Source organism: Enhydra lutris, unplaced genomic scaffold (genome assembly GCF_002288905.1).
Source record: "Enhydra lutris kenyoni isolate GAN:26980312 unplaced genomic scaffold, ASM228890v2 scaffoldscaffold95, whole genome shotgun sequence".
NCBI classification, from domain to species: Eukaryota; Metazoa; Chordata; class Mammalia; order Carnivora; family Mustelidae; genus Enhydra; species Enhydra lutris.
This window is the reverse complement of record NW_019154179.1, coordinates 2,041,922-2,067,492: the sequence shown is the minus strand read 5'-3', so window position 1 is coordinate 2,067,492 and position 25,571 is coordinate 2,041,922. Positions and strand designations below refer to the sequence as shown.

General features: G+C 36.1%; 1 protein-coding gene across 7 annotated transcripts in view; it reads left to right on the top strand.

Moving 5' to 3' along the window:
* Nucleotides 1-25,571, top strand: part of LOC111139089 (cell division cycle 14B) — a 101,504-nt gene that overhangs the window by 50,635 nt on the left and 25,298 nt on the right. For 6 of the 7 annotated variants that reach the window (XM_022491231.1, XM_022491234.1, XM_022491230.1 and 3 more), the window contains 6 exons: nucleotides 71-161; nucleotides 709-784; nucleotides 3,289-3,381; nucleotides 16,064-16,140; nucleotides 22,392-22,458; nucleotides 25,095-25,157. In XM_022491231.1, the coding sequence (XP_022346939.1) occupies nucleotides 71-161; nucleotides 709-784; nucleotides 3,289-3,381; nucleotides 16,064-16,140; nucleotides 22,392-22,458; nucleotides 25,095-25,157 (467 nt within the window). Of the gene's footprint in view, nucleotides 1-41; nucleotides 162-708; nucleotides 785-3,288; nucleotides 3,382-16,063; nucleotides 16,141-22,391; nucleotides 22,459-25,094; nucleotides 25,158-25,571 lie in introns of all 7 variants that reach the window. The other variant, XM_022491235.1, reaches the window with a different exon arrangement.

Sequence of the window (25,571 nt, the reverse complement as noted above, 5' to 3'; positions counted from 1 at the left end):
GTTGCATCATGATATGTGAAACTTTTTTTAATAACCTGAAGGAAGGAACATTGCAATTTTTCCATTTCAGATCGCCTTTGTTTTGCCATTCTCTACAGCAGACCAAAGAGTTCATCAAATGTACATTATTTCAGCATAGATAATGAACTTGAATATGAGAAGTAAGTACTGCTTTTTTAAATGATTGTTAGTAACTTTTTTTTATTTTGAAGAATCTAAAGGTATGTTTGTAAATAGAATAGCCTTGGAAAATTACAAATCTGTTGATTGATAATTGCCAAGTACTTTTTTCTTGGTAGTATAACCCTTGGTAATAAAGTAGACCTTTAGGGCAAACACAAAATGAAGGAACATTCCTAAATTTAACAAGTTATATTTGAAATCTAGCAGCTTAAAGTACATATGAGATATAAACTAGTATAGTTATAAGTAAAATGTGGGAAAATGTGTGGAAAAAAAGCTTTTTTATTCAGATATTATTGAGGCTGGATTTAAGCACTGTAGCCCTTGTTATATTTTTTAGTAGGCATTCCTTACCAGAATACCACTAGTTTACCACTAGTACGGCAGTATCATTAACATTGTTAACCTATAACAATTTGGTGTATGCGTTCTTGTCGTAGTTAGATGTTGTAGTTCCAAAAAGGCATTTATAAAATTTAGAGGATCTGGAATGTATATGTATGTTTTTGTTTTTCATTTTTGAAGCTTCTACGCAGATTTTGGACCACTCAATTTGGCAATGGTTTACAGATACTGTTGCAAGATAAATAAGAAATTAAAGGTAAAATCTTTTTTACTTAAAATTTGACTTAGGTGATCATTGTTAGCCCAATTCTGGGGAGGGAAAAGAAAGGAAAACCTACCTCTCTTTTTTATTTAAAAAAAAAAAAAAAAAAGTTATTTTTCACTGCAGTGTTGTTTGGGACATATATGTGATTTTTGTTTTATATAATCATAGTGTATATATGTTTCTTGTTCAGAGTTTTGACTGAATGGTTTAAGATTGATTGGGTCATTTTGTTCTGGTTTGGATTGGTAATGCTCAGATACTTGAAAAGCCAAAGTAGAAATTGGTTAATAAAGTGAGACCTCTTGCTGTCTGATCTAATGGAACTGAAACCTAACAAGAGAAATTTCCCTTGCTTTGGTTATTGTTCTTTCTGCCTTTACTTTGACAGAGGGCTTTATTACTTTATAAAGAATATTGGCTCATCTTACTTCCATTCTATCTTTAATCTCCCATGATACTTGTACTCCTTGTGATTCTTTACCCCCACCTTTATATATACCATTAAGGAGCAAGGAAAGCAGGGGCAAACAGCCTCTCTTTAAGACTGTGTATGAGAGTTGCAAAAGTGTATTTCTGTTACTTTGAACTCAGACCCCATCCCTCTATTTAAAAAAACTTCTAAGTTATGGTCAGTCACATCAATAAAAAGTGTTTATGTACTGCTTAGCAAGTCCAAATTAGTCACTGTAAATTCTCAAGTAGAAAATACTGGATTTAAGGGTAGGTATTTCTTAAAAAACAGCTTTAGCCAATTGATTACTTATCATCCTAATACACAGAAAGAAATAAAATTTCTTTTCTTTTTTTTTTTTTTTTAAGATTTTATTACTTTATTTGACAGAAAGGCAGAGAGGGAGGGAACACAAGCAGGGGGAGTGGGAGAGGGAGAAGCAGTCTTCCCGCTGACCAGGGAGCCCCATGTGGGATTTGATCCCAGGACTCTGGGATCATGACCTGAGCTGCAGGCAGATGGTTAACGACTGAGCCACCCAGGCGCCTAAAATTTATTTTCAGTTAAAAATTAAATTGTATTGCAAATTTATGAGTGAGTAAGGCAGATTTTTTTTTTCCTTGAGCCTCAAACCTAAAATTCCCCATTGTAAATGTTAGAAGCACCTGTCAAAGGAGTTACTAATTTGCAAAATGGAAGTTGTAGCATTGCCTTTTCTTTTTTGTATTATATGTGTTTGCCCTACAGATTTATGTAGAGATGGAGACTCTTCTCTCTGGACTTTATTTTTCTCTTGAATAGGAATATAAATGTTTATGGTCTTGTATATTTATGGCCACACCCTCCTTCTTTTTTCCACTTGCTAATGGCTGGTCTTTTGTTCATACAGGGCTGGGAAACTAAAAATAATTTCCTCCCTGAGGCCACCCACCTTGTGTTTCTTTGCTTTAATTTTGAAAGACTTTTTTTTTTCCTTTCCTGTACTCCACCTTTTATCCTTTGACTCAACCAAGAATATATTGACATATCGGTCCTTTTTTTCTCTTTTTTCTTCTTTTAACTTTTTATCATTTACCAAAACAACTTCTTTCAGGGTGTTGACCACCCAACCTGATGGAAACATTACTGCCTATTCAATTTGTGACAAAAGTGTGTTGAGAGTTTGAATTAAAGTGTCTTGTGCTTGTGTTCCTCTATGGCTGGCTGGGTTTTGGTTTTATTATTATTTTTTTTAATCAACTTGGATCTCGTACTCTTTGTAAACAACTAAAGGAAAATAATGTACACGTTCATCATTGACTCACAGAAATCAAGAAATGTGTGCTTTTTGAACTGAATATATCCTTTCCCTTATGCTTACCTGAATCTGTTTCTGCTCACGTTAGTGAAATACAGGTGAGGAGGTGCTAACTATAATCATGTGCTTTTTTTTGGTTTTTAAATTCCATACACTTTCTATTTAACTTTTTATTGAAGTGTAATGTATGTACAGAAATAGATACGGATCTTGAGGGCACAGTTCAATGAATTTTCACAAACTGAATATATGTAGGTAATCATCTTGGTTATCAAATCAAGAACATTAACACCACCAAGAGCCCACTTTTGCTCTGTTATCTCTGCTCTACCCTCCCCCTACCCTCTTATCCCACTCATCATCTTGATTTCTAACAGAATGAATTATTTCTGCCTGTTTTAATATACCCTTTTAATTATAATCGTTTTGGGAATTGATTTAGAATCAAAAATAAGAGAAGGAAAGCAAAGTCTCCTACTGCCTTTTCCACTATCTTGTGTATTCTTTCAGAGCTTATACTTCAAGTCCCTCCCTACTCCTTAACTGTACTTTCATCCTAATCTAAAAACATGTCTTTTATGGGAATGTACATGGTATTTTGGGATATCAAAGTTAATCATTTTAAAGATCTTGCTAAGGTGAATGACTATACATTGTAAGGTTTGAAATTTGTCTTCATCACAAAAGGAAGTTATAGAAAACTTGAAATTAAAGAGAAAATACTAACACCTGTTTATCTTTATGTAGTCCATCACAATGATGAGGAAGAAAATTATTCATTTTACTGGCTCTGATCAGAGAAAACAAGCGAATGCTGCTTTCCTTATTGGATGTTATATGGTAAGTATTTAACTGATTTCCTAACATATTAGTGAAAATGCATACAACAGTGGTACTTTAAATTGCAGTTGGAATTTGGGAATTACTTTTTCTAAGATAATATCTTGATTTCTTTCCAAAAAGAACATGTTTTGCTTTTAAAGATTTGATCAACAGGGAAGGCTGTGCATATTTGGAGGGACAGGGTATATGGAAGATTTCTGTACCTTTTACTTAGCTTTGCTATTCTGAACCTAAAACTGCTCTTTAAAAAGCCTATTTTTAAAAAAATTGACCAACAGTATGTGTTACGGCACTTAAGGTTAGAAGATAATGCCCCCAAAGCTGTGTTTTTATAAACCCATGATCCATTTAGTGAAGTTGTGAAAGTGGAGTCAGGACCAATAATTGATTTTTTTTCTAGAAAAACATCAAAGTGCTTCACATGAGGTAAGAGTGCTTTATAATTTGAATATAGGCCATTTTTTCCTAACTAAGGTGTGACTCTTAGGTCTATTCTCATGGATTCTCTCCATTCTCATGAAAACATCTAGCATGAGAACATAGTCAGTGTTGTAGGACAAGTTTTACATACTATATAGGTTACATAAGACACTCAGAGGTCTTTTTTTTTTTTTTAAGTTTTTATTATTTATTTGTCAGAAACAACGTGCACAAGCAGGGCGAGCGGCAGACAGAGGGAGAAGCAGACTTCCTGCTGAGCAAGGCGCTCAAAGAGAGACTTCATCCCAGGACCCTGGGATCATGATCTGAGCTGAAGCCAGTTGCTTAGCTGAGCCACCCAGGCGTCCCGAGGTTTATTTGAATCATTGGAAAATACAGTTTGGAAAAGCCAGTATTTACAGAAGAGTTATAAATTTCATTTATTTATAAGGATCATGGAAGATTTTGTTTTTAGAGTCACATTTTATCAGTGCCTAGTACATTCATCTGCAGGGGTACCTTAGCAACAGTTTTTCCAGAGTAGGCTGAGGGCTCCTCCAGAGTAGTGCCCCTTATCTTTTTGTTTGTTGGTGTGGAAGCTAGCTATCCTATTCACTGGAGAAGAAGAGTGAGTGGATGTGTCTTCTGCTGCCATCCACAATAAGGGGATTGTTTTTGAAGTTCTTTAGCTAAGTTTTTTCTTCTCCCAACTTGCTACTTGCCTCTGTCATGCCTTCCTCCTTTTGGAAATTATTTTCTGGTATATAGTTTAATAATTTGGAATATACAGTGATTAAACCAGAAGTTGGTGGTACTGGCTGAAATTGCACTTAAACTTTTCATAATTTCCTTTTCTATGTTTAAGGTAAATCATTAGGAAATGTGATTAAGGCCTTTTTGCTCTTGTTTTCATCTTGTGTTCACAGAAGAAATGTTTCTGGGATAGGGCTAAGTTTTCTTACCGTCTCTGAATGTGTGAAAACACTGGTTGTAGATTAGGTCTACTAAAATTTGACTTTTTAAGCTTACCCAGATGTGTTGCTTTGGGTTTTTTTTTCCCCCTCATCTCTCGTGGTGTTCATTGTGCTTAGCACCAAAAATTCTTAGGGGGAAAAAAAAGCCTATGCGAGTTAAGAAAAAGAGTACGGAGAGGTGGCTCTTTTAACTGGGGCATTTGGTGCCGTTACTTAACCCCATTACTTAGCCATTACCTGGGTCAGAAGCCCTGTGGATTAGAATAAATCACGACAGCTTTATAGAAAAAGGCATGCAGCCAGAATTCTTGGGGTTTATAAAATATTAAAGGGGACCCTGGAGATATGGTCCTTAGTGTGACAGTAAAAGTCTTTACATTATCAAGGGGGAAATGGCTGAAGGCATTTCATTTAAGAGAATATGCTCCTGAATAGAACACACAGAGTTCTGCCTCAGCTTCTCTTGTGTCAGTCATTTATTTGTCTCTGGTCAGATGTTATGTCCCCAAGATGGTGGAGGCAGGGAGCGGGTCTTGGGGAGCCAGACACGGTGACTTCACTGTCAAGAACCCCTAGAGAGGGTGGCTGTGAGTGTGGTGGGAACCAAGGGTTTTGTTAAAAACAAAGTACTTGATAATTTTATAAATAAGGAATCTCTTTTTAAAAATCTTATTGCTGTTGTTTTTTATGGCCAGTGATAAAACAGTGACTCCTTGGCACATTTACTGAAAATTTGTTGTCATATTTGCTCTAAGTTTGGTGTTGTCCTTTTGACTTTGTTTATGGTTGCGTTTTGGCAGGTTGAAGTTTATTTTTCTATATTTAACATATTTAGAGTTAGAAGTCCTTTCAGGGTTTTATGGTCTCAGATTAGCACAGATTTGATTGGTTAGTAAAGTGCCAGGTAAGCAATTTGGACATTCAGTTGAGTTCATTCCTCTGCTGAGTTAGAAGTCAGCTTGGCAGGAGGATTACAGTTCTTGGCTTTAGCAAAAGTGTGCAGCCGTGACTGGTTGGCTAAAATAGAAGCTTGGAGTTGAAATGATGCTAGGTGAGAAAACAGGAGAAAAACTTCTAATAAAAGGAAATTAACTAATTAATAAAGATTTTGTTCATTTATTACAGAGTGTGCAAGAGCACGAGTGGAGGGTGGGAGGTGCTGAGGGAGAGGGAGAAACAGGCTCCCTGCTGACCAGGGAGCCCAACTGTGGGCTCTAAGCTCAATTCCAGGACCCTGGGATCATGACCTGAGTCAAAGGCAGACATTTAACCAACTGAGCCACCCAGACAGCCCAAGAAAAAGAAATTTATTAATAGTAGCAAAGGAGTGTCAAGATATAATATAGCTACCTCAAAAGATTAAACATCGAGTGTGAATTTGATGGATTTGAGGTGAGGATTTGATCTGGTTGAAGTCTATTGAATCCTCTGATTAAAGAATTTTAGAAAGAGTGAGTTTCCTAGAAATTGGTTTGCAGCCTCGATAACCTTTCTGGAGTTGTTGAGGAATTTGGGAAATAGTAATGAATGCTTTTTAGTGATTCATCTGGAAGATGGTGTGGTAATGTTAGAACAAAAAATCTGGAGGAAGAACTGTTGGGAAGGAAATATTCCGAATGGACTGACTCTATATCCATCCTTTTACACTCTGAAAGGAATGCCCTCTCTATCTTCGTGTATTCAAAAGGATCTAATATGGGGTGTAGAGGAGGCTTGAATAAAGTGTCAGTCCTTCTATTTATTTTTTTTTGTCTTAAAAACAGAGGAGGTTTGGTTTTGAAAATAGTCAAAATACTCAGCTATTGAAACAGGATTGATATGCCCATGCTCTGTTAGTCCCATTTGTCAGATGGTCAGGTGCTACATGTGGCAGAAATGAGATTATTGGCTTAACTATTCATTTGTCTTTGTGTATTTCCAAGTATTGCACTTTGTGTGGCCTGATAAATGGTTTCAGCAACTATCTGAAATGGTAGGAACTTTGTTAACACACTAGGTGAAAGTAAAAATCTTTTATACACTTACTCACTGTAGAAGAGTCGAAAAATATAGAAGATATCTGAGTTTTTCTTTTTACAAAAAGATAAGTACATCACATAATTTTATAGAGTAGTAAGTTTACCCCGTTGTGATAAGTCGGTGGCAAATACCTAGGCAGATTTGGGGGGTAGTGGTACTTAACCTGTCATTTGAAGTAAGGGTGAAATTTTAAGTGGAAGAGCAAGTGCCTTTCAAAACATATTCTTGATAGTGAAGAGAGTATTTTGAAAATAAAAGCTTGAAACTTTGTTTTGTCATTTTGTTATGAAAAATGTCATGTCAAAACCCGTATTTATACCCTTGAGAAATTTGGGAAACTTGCCTTAAAAAGAACCCTCTTTTGTATTTATAAAAGCAGGACATGTGCATATGTGTGTGTAAAATCCCATCTGTTTTATGTTCACCAGGATAGTTTTATCACTGGTTGTTTTTTTTTTTTTTTTCAGTCAGTGGCCCATTCTTCCATTTTAGTAATACCTGGATTACATTCATATTTCCTCCATTGATTCAAAATGTCCAAAACAGTACCTAATCCAGGACCATACATTGTATGTGATTGTTGTGCCCTTAGTCTCTCTGACACATGTATGGTCCATTTTTGCTAACACTGATGTATGGAAGAGACCAGACCCCTTATGGAATGTTCCACCTTTTGAATTTCTCTGGTTTCTTCCTTGTGGTATTTTTAAACTTGTTTCTCCATTCTCTGTATGTCTTATGAACTGAAAGTTAAATCATAGGCTCCTGTATTAGTAGTATATGTTGCATTCTGTTAGAAAACATATAATACCTAAGTTACCTTTAAGGATGCTAAAAACGACCACTGGATTCGGTTCTAACCATCAAATTCCTTCAATGTATGGTTTTCTCCTTTATGACTTAATATATTCCATATGGTGTTAATTTTGGAACTATTTGTATGTTCAGTTCCCCATCAACCATGCATCTAGTGTTTTATACAATTAATAGAGGACTTGCCTCAATCAATAATTTTATTATGGCTTCAATATAACCATAATTTCCAGTTATTTTATTCATCCTGCATTTATTAGTTGGCTTTCTTTTATGGGAATTGAGTTTCCCCTCTCCAGTTGAGACTGATACCAATTTGGTTATCCTGAAACCAGCTTCCTGCTGAAAAGGCAGAATGAATGATCTTTTCCCTTTAAGGACATAGTTTTCAAAGTCAAGGGTCACATTAATAGCCACAAAACAAAATGTTATAACCCAGTTTAAAATCATCTAAATAATGTTTCAGTGGGTTCTAAACTTATTTGCTAAACATTACAAAAATGTGTAGCACTTTCCCCTTTAGTTTTTAACAACTACTTTAGTTTTTAACAACATCCCCTTAGCATTTGGGATGTTGAGAATTTACTAACCAAATGTCCATCATTGCTGGATAGGATGAAAGAAAATGAGTGTAATCATTACTGCATTTGCATTTACTTATCACTGGAAAGTATTTTTTTAAGTTACAGCACCCATTAACATCAAGAATTGAAACAGCTGTACATGATTTTATTTATATGAAGCCCTTGGAAGATGTCTTGTATGTCTAGTCCACAGTGATAGAAGGCATAGCAGTGGTTGCCTCAGACTTAATGGGGAGGAGGGAGACATTTGGGACTAACTGGGAAGATGCACAAGAGAACCTTTGGGGTGATAGACACCTGGATTGTGTCGTGGTTATATAGCTGTGCACAGTTGTTGAAACCCACTGACCTGTACATTTAAGATGTTTTCATTGATGGTAAATTATACTTCCATAAAGTTTTTTTTTAACCAACAACAAAAAAATAGCTAAACTCACAACTAGGCTTTTAAATCAAGATACTTAAAAAATGAACCATTAACTTAAATTTATTAATATTTTAGTGAACAGAGGTTCTTTAAAGCACAATTATTCTATATAATCATTTAAGAAATAATTGTCACTTTATCTCTCTCTATGTAATTTTTTACATGTATACTTTGTAACAGAAGTGGTAGTGCATTATTATACTAGTAGGTACAAACTTTAACTTCTAGTTGCAAAACAGCTTTTTGGAAGAGGGCACTGAGATGCCTGCACTTTCAATTTATGTAGAGCATCTGGCACAAATTAAGCACTCACTAAATGTCTTTTTCTTTATATTTTTCTGCTTCGTTCCACTATTCTCATATCTTAAATCTACTTTTTATATTAAAAAACAAGAAAGATGGGGCGCCTGGGTGGCTCAGTGGGTTAAAGCCTCTGCCTTCGGCTCAGGTCATGATCCCAGGGTCCTGGGATCGAGCCCCGCATCGGGCTCTCTGCTCAGCAGGGAGCCTGCTTCCTCCTCTCTCTCTGCCTGCTTCTCTGCTTACTTGTGATCTCTGTCTGTCAAATAAATAAATAAAATCTTTAAAAAAAAAAAAAAAAACAAGAAAGATGCCATTTTATCTTGTTGGTTATCAACTTTGTTCAAATCTTATTGCCCCAGCAATTATATTTTTCTGCAGATACATAGTATTCAGCTCTTCCATAGGTAAATGTACTTTTGAGGGCTAGCCTGGGAAATTAACCACCATTTCTAACATTTTCTTGTGGTTAAAGTGTTCTCAGTGTAAAATAATTGATGCAAGCAAACTCTTGGTATATAGCTTGCAAATTTGCTTTCCTTTAATGTTCAGTAGATTACTTTGGGAGAGCTAATTTTGCTTACATGTAGATTCCTTGTTCAGAATATCACTCTGTAGTATTTTAAAATTCTAAGCAGTTTTTATAACCTTTAGAATGGCTTCCCTTATAAACATTTACATCGAAAATTATACTAACTAAGTTCTAGGATTTTATTAATTCTGTGAGTAGAATCCTAAATTGTGTTGAATTTGAGATTACTTCAACAGTCATGCTAAAAGCTCAGGGACTTAATTTGTTATTTAATGAAGACCTTTTGAACTTGTGGTCTACTTTTTCTTAAGGATTTAATTATTTTGGATGCAGAGTAGTCAATGCTGGCTTAAGGTGGCTCCAGGGTGAAGGGATCAGATGAGAGAAGTTAAACCAAAGGGAGCAGAAAGGAGAGGATCTGAAAGCAGTAGGTAAAAATCTAGTTCAGCAAACAGCAGTCTAGATGGGGCGCCAAAGATGGGAGGATAAAATCAGGTGGGACAGCCCAAGTCTTTGTAAACACTCATCACCCAGCAGACACCTTCCTGGGTGTCTGTGACAGGCTGGGCAAATAGCAACAAGCTGCTGTAAATAGCAACCAGGAGCTGGTTAGTGCGAGGTGTGCCCAGAAGGGGACGGCATGGGCCAGAGGAAGAGGCCGTGTGGTGGAGGTAGCTGAAGGCATCACAGCTGATCACAGCCTCACTTCCTTTTTTGCTCCCGTGAGCCTGACCACTGGTATTATAGCCGCCTATGACACTTGCAGGGTGATATTAATTTGGGGATAGAGTGAAGGGAAATGGCTCTCTATTATGAGCTTTGATTGTAGATCTTTTAAGCTCTCTGGAATTTTGGATCCTGTCCTAGTTTCAGTACGTGTTTGAGACAGTATGGTTTCTTGTCTATAAATAAGGCCTGAGCAGTAGGCCCTCTTCTATCCAGTAACAAGCAGTGTGATTTTGGGTGACCAGTGACTGTAACAGGTTGAAAAGTAGTGGCCTGCTAGCTCTGTGTAACTGAGTATTTATAAATAGTAGGTTGCTTTTGCCAATGTTTAAACATTAGGAGGTTTCATGCAAAAAAAAAAAAAAAAAAAATTGAGATTTTTGCTTTGTTTTAAAAAAATATCCCTAACACCCACATAATATAACCATGTACACTAATACCCGGGCCCAATTTCCTCACATTTATTAGCTGTCTGGCCTTGGCAGATACATGATTGCTTTGCCAAACTTGCAGTTTCCCTTCATCTAAATCAAGGATCGTTCTACCAATCTACTATATATATCTACATACATATATACATAAAAATAACTGAAAAGTTACAACTATTGAATATAAGGCTATCTGATTTTTTAAAAAATGATTAGGATTTTTTTAAAAAGTGATTTTTTAAAAGTGATTAGGTGGTTTTTGTTTTTTTTTTGGTATTAGTGCAGGAGCTGTGAAAGTGATTTTACTTTATTTATTTTATCATATAAAATTGTTAATTGTATATAGTCTTGTCCCTACTCACCTTTTTTTATTTAGCAGTTGGATCTTTAAGCTTGTTTCTAACTTTCATTGATTCATAAACATTCTGTGTTAATCTGGTGAGTGATTTTTTAAGAAAGATCATTTAAGTCTTGTCATAGGAAAGACTATGTCATCTGGTTGAAGTGAAAATAGTTAATACTGGAAACATTGTGATATTTCTCTGTGAAAAATTTTTGAAAATGGTTTACTGGCTTATCCGGCTGCCACATTTGTTGTGGAATTTAAATACCCTTTGTTATTCTTCATTCTCAGGATGATTTGTGTAATGTTTTGGTTTTTAAAACCTACAAAGATGGTTTTAAGGCTCTCTGAGTACATAGCTGGAGCTTCAAAATGTTGTATGTAAGAAAAGAAATAAGAAGTATGTGTCTAAATGATTGGGTTTTATTATTTGAGGCCTGAATTGTCAGGATTGAAATTGAATGATCGGGCTATAACTCTTTTCTTTCAGTCCACTGATTTCATTCACCACTGATCAAGCCCCTCCCAGGTTTGGAAATACAGATCAGTAGTCCAAGGTTAGCAGTTGTCACAGGGACTGGGGCAGGCAGATGATAATTTTTAAAAATGGGAGTGTGGAAGTCCTAGAAATAGCTATGGTATTATTCAGCAAAAAAGATATTTACACTAGGACTTTAAAAAGCTCTACTGATTTCTCAAGTATTTTTTCCTCAATATTTTATTCATCTTGTGAGATTGCCCTTTGCTTCTTCAGAGAGATTACCTACCTCAGAGAGAGAGAGAGAGAGACTACAGGCTTTCCTTCCCGATGCTTTCTAAGCCTTGGGGCCTGTTTACATTTACATCTCTGCACTTGTCATCTATTTGCTTATTTATCTACTTTTAACAAACTGAAGTGATCATTTCCTTATTCACTGTTTATTGTGCTAACCTGTTACCTTTTTTTTGCCTGAGAAATTTGCCTGACAAATTACCCCACTGGGCTGCAGTCATCTGAAGGCTTGCCTGGGGCTGGAGGCACTGCTAAAACATGGTCCATTCACACCCCTGGCCGGTTAATGCTGGTTATTGGCACGAGGCTTCTGTTCCTTGCCACGTGGACTGCCCAACTGCCCTCATTGAATGAGGTACCTGGAGTGAGGAATCCATGGCAGAAGCCACAGTGTCATTTATGAGTTAGCCTCAGAAGTCATACTCTGCCATTTATGCATTGTTTTCACATGGGTGCCCTAGTCATTGTGGGAGGGGGCTGCCTGGGAGGGTAGAAATACCAGGAGATAAGCATCATGAAGGCTGTTTAAGAAGCTGGCTACCACAGCTGTTTAATATCTCTCTTGTTCCTCATTTATTGCTTCCTATTTTTGGACAGCAGTGTGGAATTAGAATGACCATTCTATATTTGTTCATAGCTTCTCATGAAAATATACCAAAGTAATTTGAGAAGGACCTAGCTTCCAAATTGCCAGGAACACAGTGACAGATTATAAAATTGCATTGATTTAGAGTTTACTAATTTGGGGATTTGTGTTAATATAGGAGTCATTTATAGGGTTTTTCTTAAATTTAAAATAATTTCATATGGCAAGGCCTTTTGACTAGGGAAGATGGATGGGTGTACAGTGAAAAAATGATAGATTAGTAGCAAATATTCCCTTGATAGTTACGTGTCTTAGTCCTTTCAGTAGCAGTAATGAACTGCCAGAGACTGGGAGGCTTATAAACACACAGAACTTTATTTCCCACAGTTATGGAGGCTGGGAGTTCTGAGATCAGGGTACATCAGCATGGTCTGGTGAGGCCTCTTACATGGTAGAAGGGGCTAAGGATCTCTCTGGAGCCTCTTTTACAAGACACTGATCCCATTCATGATTGCTCCACCCTTATGGCTAACCATCTCCCAGAGGCCCCATCTACTAATACTATCATCTTTTGGGGGTTAGGATTTCAACATAGGAATTTGCAAGGTGGGGCACACAAGCATTCAGACTGTAGCATTATAAAATAGATTTATTCTCATCGCTTCTAGGCCTTTTGGCTAAGATCAAGTGTAAAATAGATTTATTCTGAGTCTATAAATTTCCTTCAGCTTATCTCATTATACCCATATCATCTATGTATGTACATTATGTACAGGCATTCCCCAGCTGGATTTAAAAATAACTTTTTAAAAGTTCATTACTAGGGATTTAGGTTTTATTCCTCCAAAGGAAAAAATGTTACAGTGCTCTTGTGTTCTTTAAATTGAACATGTGTTCCAAAGCATCCAACCTGAAAAATTATTTAATATATTAGACTATTTTTGTTTTGAAGGTTAGAGGGAAATAATACCTAATTGCAGTTTTAGTAATTGAAGAAACTGAAGAACTGCAATCTTGGGTAAGAAGAATTATCTTTAACCTGGTGCTTAAGGAAAATTTTATATAATTTGAGAGAAGGTCTTACTAGAAATTTAGGGAGAATCTGAAAGAGGTTTCTGGACCTCTACTAGTCTGTCTACTAGTAAGTCCTAAAATAGAATGGAGAAAAGAAAAGACTTTACTGGTGTTACACAGTAAACCTTAGAAGAGAAAGCAAACATGTTGGAGAGTAGAAGAGAATGAGGAAATTTGGAAAGGGGGGGAGGTTGGATTTCAAAATTTTTTCCTCAAAGAATTATCATGCTGTTCTTCCAAATAAAAAGTAATAAAATAGAAAGTCGTGTGATAAGTTGACGCTTAAAAGAGGAAGTAATATATAGACAAAAATGATGACTGAGATTATAATAGATTATCTTATGGTTAATTCATGATAAATTACAATCTTATATGAGTCACAAATAACTGTACTTGAAAATTTGTACTAGGTACAAGGTAACAAAGCATTTCCTTATTCTTGTAATCAATTATTTTTTCTTATACCTTTTTTCGTGGATTTGTATGCTGCCATAGATAAACGTTAGAAGATTCTGTATAGTTAATTAAAATTTTGTATTTTTTTTAAGAGTAAATAGGATAAAACCATATTGAGAAACAGCCTAGACATTGGGAAAAAGTTCTGCAGTTATGATTCTTTAAACAGAAAATTGGTGAAATGCTCTCTGGAAGCTGAATCAACTGTTAATGACCAGTTTTGGGACATGTCCTCAGAGTTTCAAAGATCCTTGTTGGATCTGTGATTTTATAATTTCTCTTAATCCAAAGATTTTTTAAAACTTAAGATTTAAGAATTTAGGTTCAGTGAATTAAACATTGAATCAGAGTCCATATATAGTATATGAACCAGGAATTTAAAATGAAACCTAAGACATGGGTCCTCACTTCAAAGAGTTCACAGGTTGAGGAAACAGTTCATATGTATAACTAATGGAGACAAAAAGTTTATAATTTAGTATATATATAATTTAGTGTTGTTGCTTTTTTTTAAGATTTATTTATTTAATTTTATTTATTTATTTTTTTTAAAGATTTTATTTATTTATTTGACAGAGAGATCACAAGCAGGCAGAGAGGCAGGCAGAGAGAGAGGAGGAAGCAGGCTCCCCGCTGAGCAGAGAGCCCGACGCGGGGCTCGATCCCAGGACCCTGAGATCATGACCCGAGCCGAAGGCAGCGGCCCAACCCACTGAGCCACCCAGGCGCCCCAAGATTTATTTATTTATTTTAGAGAGTATGTATGAGAGGAACAGAAGGAGAGAATCTCAAGCAAACTCCCCACTGAGTGTGGAGCTAAACACGGAGCTCAGTCTCACAACCCTAAGGTCATGACCTGGTTTGAAATCACGAGTCGGACGCTTAACCGACTGAGCCACCCAGGAGCCCCTTTGTGATCAAAATTTAAAGTATATTATCCCAAAGTAAGCTTTAGCATTGAATCTAATTTATGTAATAATATATATGCCAAATCTAATGCTGTGGCCACCTCCCCATCTTCCCATGCACGAGTGAAAATGCCCTGCCCTGCAGGAAGATTCTGAGTTGGAAAAAGACTTGTGCCTTCAGATTGAATAAGGGTCAGAAAGTCCCAGGCAAACTTCACTGGAGATTGAGGATGACTTACTTAGGGGGATGTCAGTGAAATTTTCAAACTCCAGGTTTCTTTCTTTTTAAAGATTATTTATTTATTTATTTGAGAGAAAGAGAGAGAGAGCGAGAGAGAACTGGGAAGAGGAGGGCTCAGAAGCAGGTTCCCTGCTGATGAGGGAGCCCGACATGGGGCTCGATCCCAGGTCCCTGGTATCATGACCTAAGCCGAAGGCAGGTGCTTAACTGACTGAGCCACCCAGATGCCCCTTGAATTCCAAGTTTCTTATAGGTTACTTGTAAGCAAGAAGAAGAGAGAAAGAGGCTGGTAAAATACTTCTGCAACTCTAGCACTGAAAAGACAGTGGAGCAACATGAATGAATTATTGAGAGAAAGGAACTACCTGTCAAAAAAAATCATATACATTGTCTGTAAATGTCAGGGCAGAGAACAAGAAACTATTGGAAATGCAAGGAATACCAATGGAGGATCCAAAATGCTAAAAAAGCTACTTGGAATAGCTCTACCACATAAAGATGGAAGCGTAAAGTAGTTCTGAAGATAAAAGAAGCCAATGAAAATGGGCAGCAAATGCAGTTTTATAGGAAACCTGTACAGTGTTGTAAGTAGTTAAATCTAAATGAAAAGAGTTAATCAAAATCTTGCTCTGCCTTTATGTCCTTCTCCCCCTTTTCCCCAGTCTCAGTCCATTTCCCATCCACATCCCCTACACACTTCTTTATGGTCATTTCAGTGGATTTTCAAGAAGATGAGGTTAAAAGCATGTGTTCCATCTAATGTCCTGATATAGAAAATGTCCTGTTTTAAAAACGCTATACTTGTTACCACAAAGTTGTTGTGAAGTTGTTTGTTCAGTTCAGCTCTTATTGCAAGCAACAGAAACTAGCTATGGCAGATTTAAGGAAAAAGGGAAGTCACTGGTGGGGTACTGGGTACTGGTGGAGTACTGAGTACTCTACCTGGTACTCAGGACCCTTGGGAAGGCTGGAGAACCAGGCTCAGTTAATTGGAGAGAAATCACGCAAAATTTTGCAGTGACAACATTATCTTCATTTAGAAATAAACTGCCTTTTTCTTCTCTTTTCAAATGTAGGTTATATATTTGGGGAGAGCTCCAGAAGAAGCATATAGAATATTAATGTGTGGAGATACATCCTATATCCCTTTCAGGTAAATATAAGAATGACGTGACAGATTCATTCAATCAGGCCCTTGCCAGAAATATCTTGAAATATCTTGGTGTAGTTGTTTTTGGCCAGGGGGTGGAACGGGGAGAGGTGGGGGGGAAGACCTGGTAAATAGTCATTTTGGAGTGGGTACAAATAATACCATAGATCTAGGTTGCTCAACAGTGACACTATTGACATTTTGTTGTGGGGCTGTCCTGTGTATTGTAGGATGTTTAACAGCATCTCCGGCTTCTGCCTACTAGTTGCCAGTAACACCTCCACCTCCACGAAATTAATTGTGGAAACCAGAATGTCTCTAGACATTGCCAGGTGTCCCTTGTGGCAGTGAATCACTTCTGCGTGAGAACCTCTGCCACTTATGGAAACTATACTTTGTAATCAGATGACATTCCTGGGATTACAGTACTCAGAGCTGTCACTGAGGAGTTTGGGCCCTGAAGAGTTAAGAAATAAGTTTTCCTGATAAGCAGGAGTTAATTTCAGTGGCATAAAGGAACATCTTTGTCCTAGCAATACGCCAGCAGAGATAGTGGGTGAGGTTGCTCGTGTAGCAAGCACCACTACTAGAAAAACCAAATGCCAAATGTCTCTGTCATCAAGGTGGTATAGAAGTAGTGTCTGTGTATAAGCAGGTGGTAGCCTCATCCTCATCTCAAACTTACCAGGTGGTTGTGTTACAGATATTTTGAAAAAGCTTGTGTTTTTCTTTAAGTTCTCAAAGTTTCTCTACCTGTTTCTCAAAATCCTTGACTTAGCTACATAATTGAAATATTATATGGCACTTACCATGAGATAAACATGTGAAACAATTTTGCAGATTGCATACTGTGATAATTTTAAGTACTGCATTATTACTCATAAGTTAGTAGTTTTAGTATTGTTGCATATACCTTGAAGGCCTGATGTTGAAGGGATGGCCTTGCTTTGAAAAACATAAGATTGTGAATTTGACTTCATTTTAGACAAGCTTTGGGATGGGTCCCATTGACCTTTAGGCAGAATCTTCTTCAGTAAGTGTAGGACTGTCCATGGACTTAGTCCATGAAATAGATGTTTGTTTCAGCTTTATATTGCACTGAAGACTGTATGTTAAGTGATTTAGCAAATTAAAAGAATTACTTTGAACCCAGTACTACCATCTTTCTTTCTAGTGCAAGGATTATGTTAGGTCTTCTGTTATTTGAGGAGAGTAGGAAGAGATGAAGATTATTTTCTAAACTGGAGAGTGCTCTACTTTTTTTCTCAACCTGTGCTATTATAACAATCATATACTTCCTTTAGAAGAAATGCTTGTATCTGTGGTCTATGAGTCATAGGAACATTGGTATACAGTGTTAATTTTGTTGTAGAGTTCTTCCTATTGGTATTCCTTTATAATAGTGCCATTCTTAAAGTTTATAACATAAGGTCCTGAAATAGAACAAGCACATACATTTCACATAATCCAAGTAAGGATCCATGGAACACTGTTGATGTAAAAGAGAATTTGCATTAATTTAAATGCAAAGGCCAAAACAGAATAAATGTTGCCTTTTTGCCATACCTGTGTTTAAAATTACTGAAGTTTGGCACTGAGAATTGAAGTTAGTTACTTCTGGTCCCGGGAGTACAGTTAGTAATTCTCTAAAAAACGGGACTTAGCTAGAAACAGCTCAAGTTTTGTAAAATTTGAATCTTTGTAGGCCTAGATACCAGATATCTGATGTATCTAAAGTATTGGTTCTCCAGGTATGGTCTGTGAATTAGTGTCAGTGTGTGAATGCTTTGTTACCAGTTGTGACAAGTATAGGAATTGCAAGTAAGATTTTAGAGACTTTTATAATAATAGAGTACTTTAATGTCTGTGGAATCAAATATTAGAAGAATTTGAGCTTGTATTTGATTTTTTCCTTCTATTTTTTCTAGTAATTCATTTTCACTTGTAAATAAAAAAGTAAAAAAAATTATGTATTTTTATTAAATAGAAAGTATTTTTTATTTACAGAAGTTACTGTGTTCTTTTGTGGTATGTAATAATGCAATACTATCATATTTTATACTTACTGCATTTTATAAAAGTATCAGCATATGCGGATTTAAAAATCTGGTGCTTCACCACATTTTACTGTTCTGTTGAACTTACTAATTAGAAAGTAGGTCTATCAAAATTAATAAAGCTTTGATAATTTTTTAAGCATGATAATATTCTGAAAAATTGCTTTATAGTCTTTTATCCTTGCCACTCTTTAAGTGCACAGTATAAATATAGCTGTTAACAAGAATAGCATTCATTTGTAGTTAAACTTTTTATGTTCCATAGCAATATTTAATTAGATTTAATTCAACTTACATATAATTCTTTAACCACTGAGTTTACATGTTTGTATGTACCTGTATATGACTTCTTAATGGATTATATCGATATTTCTCTGCCATCTAAATGAAAATACAGTATAAAATGTAGTTCAATATTTTCTCGATACCTTATGATTATTATTGTTAGGAAGAATATACACTGCCATTCTTTGGTATTATCTGTAATACTCCTTTGCTTCTTAGTTGATTTTTGAGGGTGGGGGGGAAGGGGACCTTTGCTTTCTGTTTTCTTGGGAGATAGTACTGTGTAGTTTTTATAGCTTGATTATTGATGTTAGACCAAGGAGAGTTTGACCCTCGGTTCTGCCAGTAACATCTCTATGGTTCTTTACAAATGTGAGACTTGGTGTTCTAGTCCATAAGTGAGAATAACAGTAAGATCTCCCTAATGGGTTATGAGGATTAAGTAACATCCTGCATATAAAACACCTAGTATAGTGCCTATCTTTAGCTAACATTTCTTGAACATTCATATTTTTGGGGTTTTTTTGTTTTGTTTTGTTTTTTTAATTTAATTTTATTTATTTATTTGACAGAGAGAGATCACAAGTAGGCAGAGAGGCAGAGAGAGAGGGAAGCAGGCTCCCTGCTGAGCAGAGAGCTTGATGTGGGGCTCGATCCCAGGACCCTGGGATCATGACCTGAGCTGAAGGCAGAGGATGAACCCACCGAGCCACCCAGGTGCCCCTGTTTTTTTTCTTAATGTGTATCTTTTTCTTTCTTTCTTTTTTTTTTTTTCAAGATTTTATTTATTTGACAGAGAGCACGCAAGCAGGGGGAGCAGTAGTCAGGAGAGGGAGAAGCAGATTCTCCCACAGAGCAGGGATCCTGATGTGGGGCTCAATCCCAGGAACCAGGGATCATGAGCTTAACCAACTGAGTCACCCAGGGGCCCCTCAATTAATGTATATCTTAATATAGTTAAAAGAAATCTACTAATCTTATATGTGTATGTAACTACCATCCAGTTCCAGGTATAGAACACTGCCAGCATTCCTAAGGATTCCCTTCAGCCCCTTTCTAGTCAGTAACCATCCCCCAAGTAACCACTACTGTGACTTCTATCACATCAGTTTTTCTTGCCTTTGAACTTCATTATGAATGGAGTCATACAGTAGGGATTACGGAGGGTTGGGACCTAGCTTTTTAAATACATAATGCCAGTGAGATTTATCCATGTTATGGCAAGTATCAGTAGTTCATCCTTTTTTTTACTGCTTTTGTAGCATTCCATTCTATGAACATATCACAGTTTATTTACCCTTGGTCCTTTTGATGGATTCTTGTGTTATTTGCAGTTTTGGGCTATTATGCATACAAGCTGCTGCAAAAACTGTTATTCTTAAAGCTAGTATTTGACCTTGTTTTGCAGTTTCTCAGCAATACTCTTTTCATTCTTTTTTTTTTTTTTTTTAATTTATTTGACAGACAGAGATCACAAGTAGGCAGAGAGGCAGGCAGAGAGAAAGGAGGGGAAGCAGGCTCCCCGCTGAGCAGAGAACCCAATGCGGGGCTCAGTCCCAGGACCCTGGGGTCATGACCTGAGCCGAAGGCAGAGGCCCCAACCCACTGAGCCACCCAGGCACCCCATCTTTTCATTGATTCTCATCTGCCTTATATATTTATTTATTTAGAAGATTCTATTTTTAAGTAATCTCCATACCCAACTTGGGGCTTGAACGCACAACCCCAAGACCAAGAGTCACATACTCCACTGACTAAGCTGGCCAGGCACCTGCTCCTTTACTTTTCCAAGTTTGTTTTGTTTTTGTCTTTGTCTTTGTCTTTTTCTCTTTTTTTTCTTTTTTTTTTTTATTTTATTTTATTTATTATTATTTTTTTTAATTTTATTTTTTTAAACATATAATATCTTTTTATCCCCAGGGGTACAGGTCTGTGAATCGCCAGGTTTACACACTTCACAGCACTCACCATAGCACATACCCTCCCCAATGTCCATAATCCCACCCCCCCAACCCCCCTCCCCCCATTAACCCTCAGTTTGTTTTGTGAGATTAAGAGTCACTTATGGTTTGTCTCCCTCCCAATCCCATCTTGTTTCATTTACTCTTCTCCTACCCCCTTAACCCCCCATGTTGCATCTCCTCTCCCTCATATCAGGGAGATCATATGATAGTTGTCTTTCTCCGATTGACTTATTTCGCTAAGCATGATACCCTCTAGTTCCATCCACGTCGTCGCAAATGGCAAGATTTCATTTCTTTTGATGGCTGCATAGTATTCCATTGTGTATATATACCACATCTTCTTTATCCATTCGTCTGTTGATGGACATCTAGGTTCTTTCCATAGTTTGGCTATTGTAGACATTGCTGCTATAAACATTCGGGTACACGTGCCCCTTCGGATCACTACGTTTGTATCTTTAGGGTAAATACCCAGCAGTGCAATTGCTGGGTCATAGGGTAGTTCTATTTTCAACATTTTGAGGAACCTCCATGCTGTTTTCCAGAGTGGTTAGAAGAGCAGCTTTTTAAATTCAGAAGCTTATAGGAAAAAGTGGCATATTTCAAGACTTTGTGTGCCATCCTGTGTAAGCTAACCTATAACTTACCTCCTTAATTCTAACCAATTCAGACAGTAAAACTATTTTAAGTAAAAAGGATGTCCTTTTCCTCCTTATTCATGTTGCTATGAAAGTGTGTATTCTAAAGGTTTGTGTAACTTGAAAATTTTAAATGAGTTGTTTAATTTTTCAGGTAAGTAATATTATATTATAATAAAACCAAGGCAAGCAATTAATAATGATGGCTTCAGTAGCAGCCTGATTCCACCAGGGGAACAATTAAGGACTGTTCAGAGAGTCACAATTTGGCATTTCTAGAATGATCACAATTTTTAATTTTTATCTTGCCTAATTCCAAACATTTTCACTTTATAATGGCTCAGGGTAGCTGGAAAGGAGAAGCAGGTGGGAGTGGAGGATGGCCTTATTTTTCTGGACAAATTCTTAACTGACATTAAGAGATTTGTGGTAAGATTACAGATAGCTGTTGATGCGGTATTGGGCGGAGTTGTCTTTTAAAATTTAAACACTTGCGCAGGAGTACCAAAGGTGGTTGACCCCATAGTTCCTGTGGTTTTCTTGGTGCCCTGATCTTCTAAGAATCAGAAAGAAGTTATTCATTTAACTTGTTAAAGACTGAAAACATAATGAGAAGAGCAGACTGCTTTTTTGTGTGGTTTTTGAATTTGCATTTTTTTAAAATAATTTATTTTTTTATAAACATATAATGTATTATTAGGAGCAGACTGCTTTTTAACTCACATCTAGTATTTCATTACCTTGATTTCCTAATATGATTTCTCTACCTGGATGAACGTATACCTACAATACCTACTTACACTTGGCATGCATGTATGTGTAAATACAGAATCAAAAAGAAGTCTCTCCTGGTAACAGTTTAATATGGTATTTTCCAGTTTGAAGAAACATTGCAATGCTTTGCCCTTTTGTGGAGAGGGGAACATACTACTGATTAGAATTCAAGAAGAAACTTCGGAAGCCTAGCTATCAAAGCCAGAAATTTTCTTGGGAGATCATTTGAAATTTAGAAAGTTGTCATTATTAATCCACATCTATAAAACAATTTCTACTGGAATATATGGAAACTGCAGTGAAATTTGTAACAGTGACTTATCCTTGACTTAACTAACCAAAAAGCAAGATAGATAGATACCATATATATATATATATATATATATATATATATATATATAATTTTTTTTTTTTTTTGAGCCTGGTCCTGAGTTTGTGGTTTGATTTTGAATTCTAGTCAGCTCTGTCTTGATGCAAGTGTAATACAGAAAATTAAATTAACTGAGCTATTTATTTCAATACTTTTGGGATTTCAGAGATGCTGCCTATGGAAGTTGCAATTTCTACATTACACTTCTCGACTGTTTTCATGCAGTAAAGAAGGTAAGTGATTCGTAGGATGCGCCCAGTGTTGAGTTGGAAACTATAGCCCCTAGGAAGGCTAGGCCTTCTACAAAGATCTTCCAAGATGTGTATGATGTCAGAGATATCCCATTTCCCCACTAATGTTAGAATGATGCCAAACTAGAAAAGTTTTTCTGAATCTGAGTGTTTCTCTGAATGAGTTGGGAGAAAAGCCACTTGAACAGAGCACAGTAAGAGATAGTTACGTAATTAGGTGCTAAATCCAGACTTGCTTTGAGTGTGTTGTGATTTCAGAGAAAAGTAAGAAATAAATAGATTATTGGTTTACAAGTTCTCTCTGATTTGTGTATTTTATGTGTCCGATATCCACCAATCCTAATTACAACAGACATTTCTAGAACACAGTAACTGATACAAACACTTCATTTTTGTATCTTCAAGCATTCAATTTTTAGTTCAACAGAAGAATTTGTATAGCCCATTAGTTTGTTACTAGGTTTTATATAAGACTAAGTAGGTCACCACTGCTTTGTCAAAGCTATTTAAAAATAACTCCTGTGTTTTATAACCGGGGCTGCTTGCTGTTTTTGACTCTGAGGGACACCTTTCATATCACATTCTAAATGAATGGGGTCCCCTGGAGTTATGTGACGCAACAGACTGTGGTTATAACACTCACTCCCTCAGGTATATGTCTTGAATGTCAGGGCAGCACAGGAAACAAGAATTGCAGATCGGTTGCTCATGGATCAAATAGGCCTTCAACAACATCTTAAGTTTGATGTGACTTGTATTTTCAGAGGCAAAAGAAACCTGGGTTTTCTTTCTTATATAATGAAACATGGTGGCTTTCTGAGAATTTTGAGAACTAAGTAGTAAACAAATTCAGAGATTAATTAGTATACCTTTTTTTCCTATCTTAGGCAACAAGGTATGGAACTTAATGTTTTTTTTGGGGGGTTTGAGTCCAGTGATAAATGGAGCTGGTTGGGTTCATTACCATAGGCTTTGAGGCGGTTCCATCAGGCCTCAGATTAGGCAAGTAATGTTCAGAGGGAGTGCTCAAGAGATGGAGGGACAGCAAATGGAAACGAACCCCTTCTGGTTGCAGTTATAGTTCCTGCCAGATGGGCCCCTGGGAATTGCTAATGTAGGCAGGCATAACTGTCCTGATCCTAGGGCTCTCTTCTGTCCTTTAAAAGGAGAGGTGAAAAACTTAGCCTTGGAAATGGTCTACTCTAACATTCTATAGCAGTTTCCATTATTTCTCAGCTTAGTTTCTTTTTTTTTAATCAGATACTACATCCAAAGTCTAATTAATTAGCAGGAACTATAGGCCAAGTTTGCTTTTCTGTCTATATTTAATTTTATTTGATGGCTTCTGATTTTCAATTTAAACATTTTTTTTTGTTGGTGGCTGATTTGGAATATTACTGCATATATAAAACATTTATAAATGTAATTATTAATTTTAATGCAGCTTCTAATAGGCTCTCCTTATGAATAGAAATTGCCTACAAATTACATTTTATTGTATCATTCTGTTAGGAACATCTGTAGTTCAAATAGCATGACATATATTGAGTATTTTGAATTCAAAGAAATATAATTCATCATGGTCTTAGAATTTAAATAACTATTTTTAAAAACAGGGGCTTTTTGTTTGCTATTGTAGCCTTAATTTTCATTCGTATTTCAGTAGTTTAAATTTTGAAAGTTGAGTTTATAGAGTCATCCCTTATGAACCAAGAATACTTTGCTGATTGACAATTCTTGCTTATACAGAGAGATGAAAAGTACAGTGAAGAGAATGTAGTCAATAGTAGTATGTAATAACATTATATGGTGACTGATGGTGACTACATTTACTGTGGTGAGCACTGGGTAATACCCAGAGTTGTCGAATCATTATGTTGGACACCTGAAACTAATAAAACATTGTATGTCAACTGTACTTCATTTAAAAATTCTTGATTATATACTGCTTGGCAAGGAGATCATCAACCAGGGGCAACACTTCTCAGGGGCCACCAGCTGGTCTTTGTGTCAGAAACTAGATACTCTTCTTATTTTGCTTACGTGGTCTGCCCGCTGCAATTCAGTGAGGCCACAGAACAGAAATTTTATGGTTTTTCTTCTTATTGAAAGAAGAATTTTTTTCAAAATTTTGAATTTTGAGTAGTATCAAGAACATTAAATCTTTTAATTCAAATTCAAAAGAATTTGAAAGTGAAAATGTTTATGAAGTGGCGGTATTTGCTTAGAATAAGCTGACCTACAGTTTTCTCCTTTTTTATTTATTTAGGGATCATTGCTTGGGCATTAGATTTGAAGGTTGAGTGGTGTTGAGCTAATAAGTTTAGTAGCATTACTTTGAAAACTTGTTTTATTTAGCTCTGCATGGATAGGATGATTGATGAAGGAAAATTTTAAAAAATCAAATCTCATTAAAATAAATATTGTTATAGCTAATTTTCCAGATAATGGAAGCATTTAAAACACATAATCCACCTTCTTTGAAAACTAGTAAGTGGAACAAAATCTAAATATAATAATGCTCTTTTGGGGTACCTCCTGAAATTTTAATTAGGAAATTGGATTGGAAATTGTTTTCTTATTTACATCTTTATTAAAAGCTTTCCTTTGGATTTTAGGCAATGCAGTATGACTTCCTTAATTTCAACTCATTTAACCTTGATGAATATGAACACTATGAAGTAAGTTTTCAAGGATATTGCTTTTAACTCCTTTATTCATGTTTTACTTACAGAGATTCTTGTTTTTTAAAGAAGTGAATGATTTAGATGTGTATAGAGTAAAAAAAAAAAAAAATTCAGGTCTTTATCCTCTTACCCCCAGTTCTGTAGTTCCAGTTCTTAATGGCGATTTCTGCATTTGATGCATCTTTTCAGAGTTGCATGAATGTGCTTATGGGCATTTTTCTTCAATTTTCTTTTTTTTTTTAGTGTTGATGATTTTCATGTAGTGATTAAATGAGAAAATCATAAAACCCTTAACATAGGATCTCATGAGATGAGTAGTCATTATATATCTAATTACCTCTGGAAAAAATATTTTTATCATAATCTTTTGTTGATATGAAGTTAAGACTGTATTGGTTGCAAGTTACA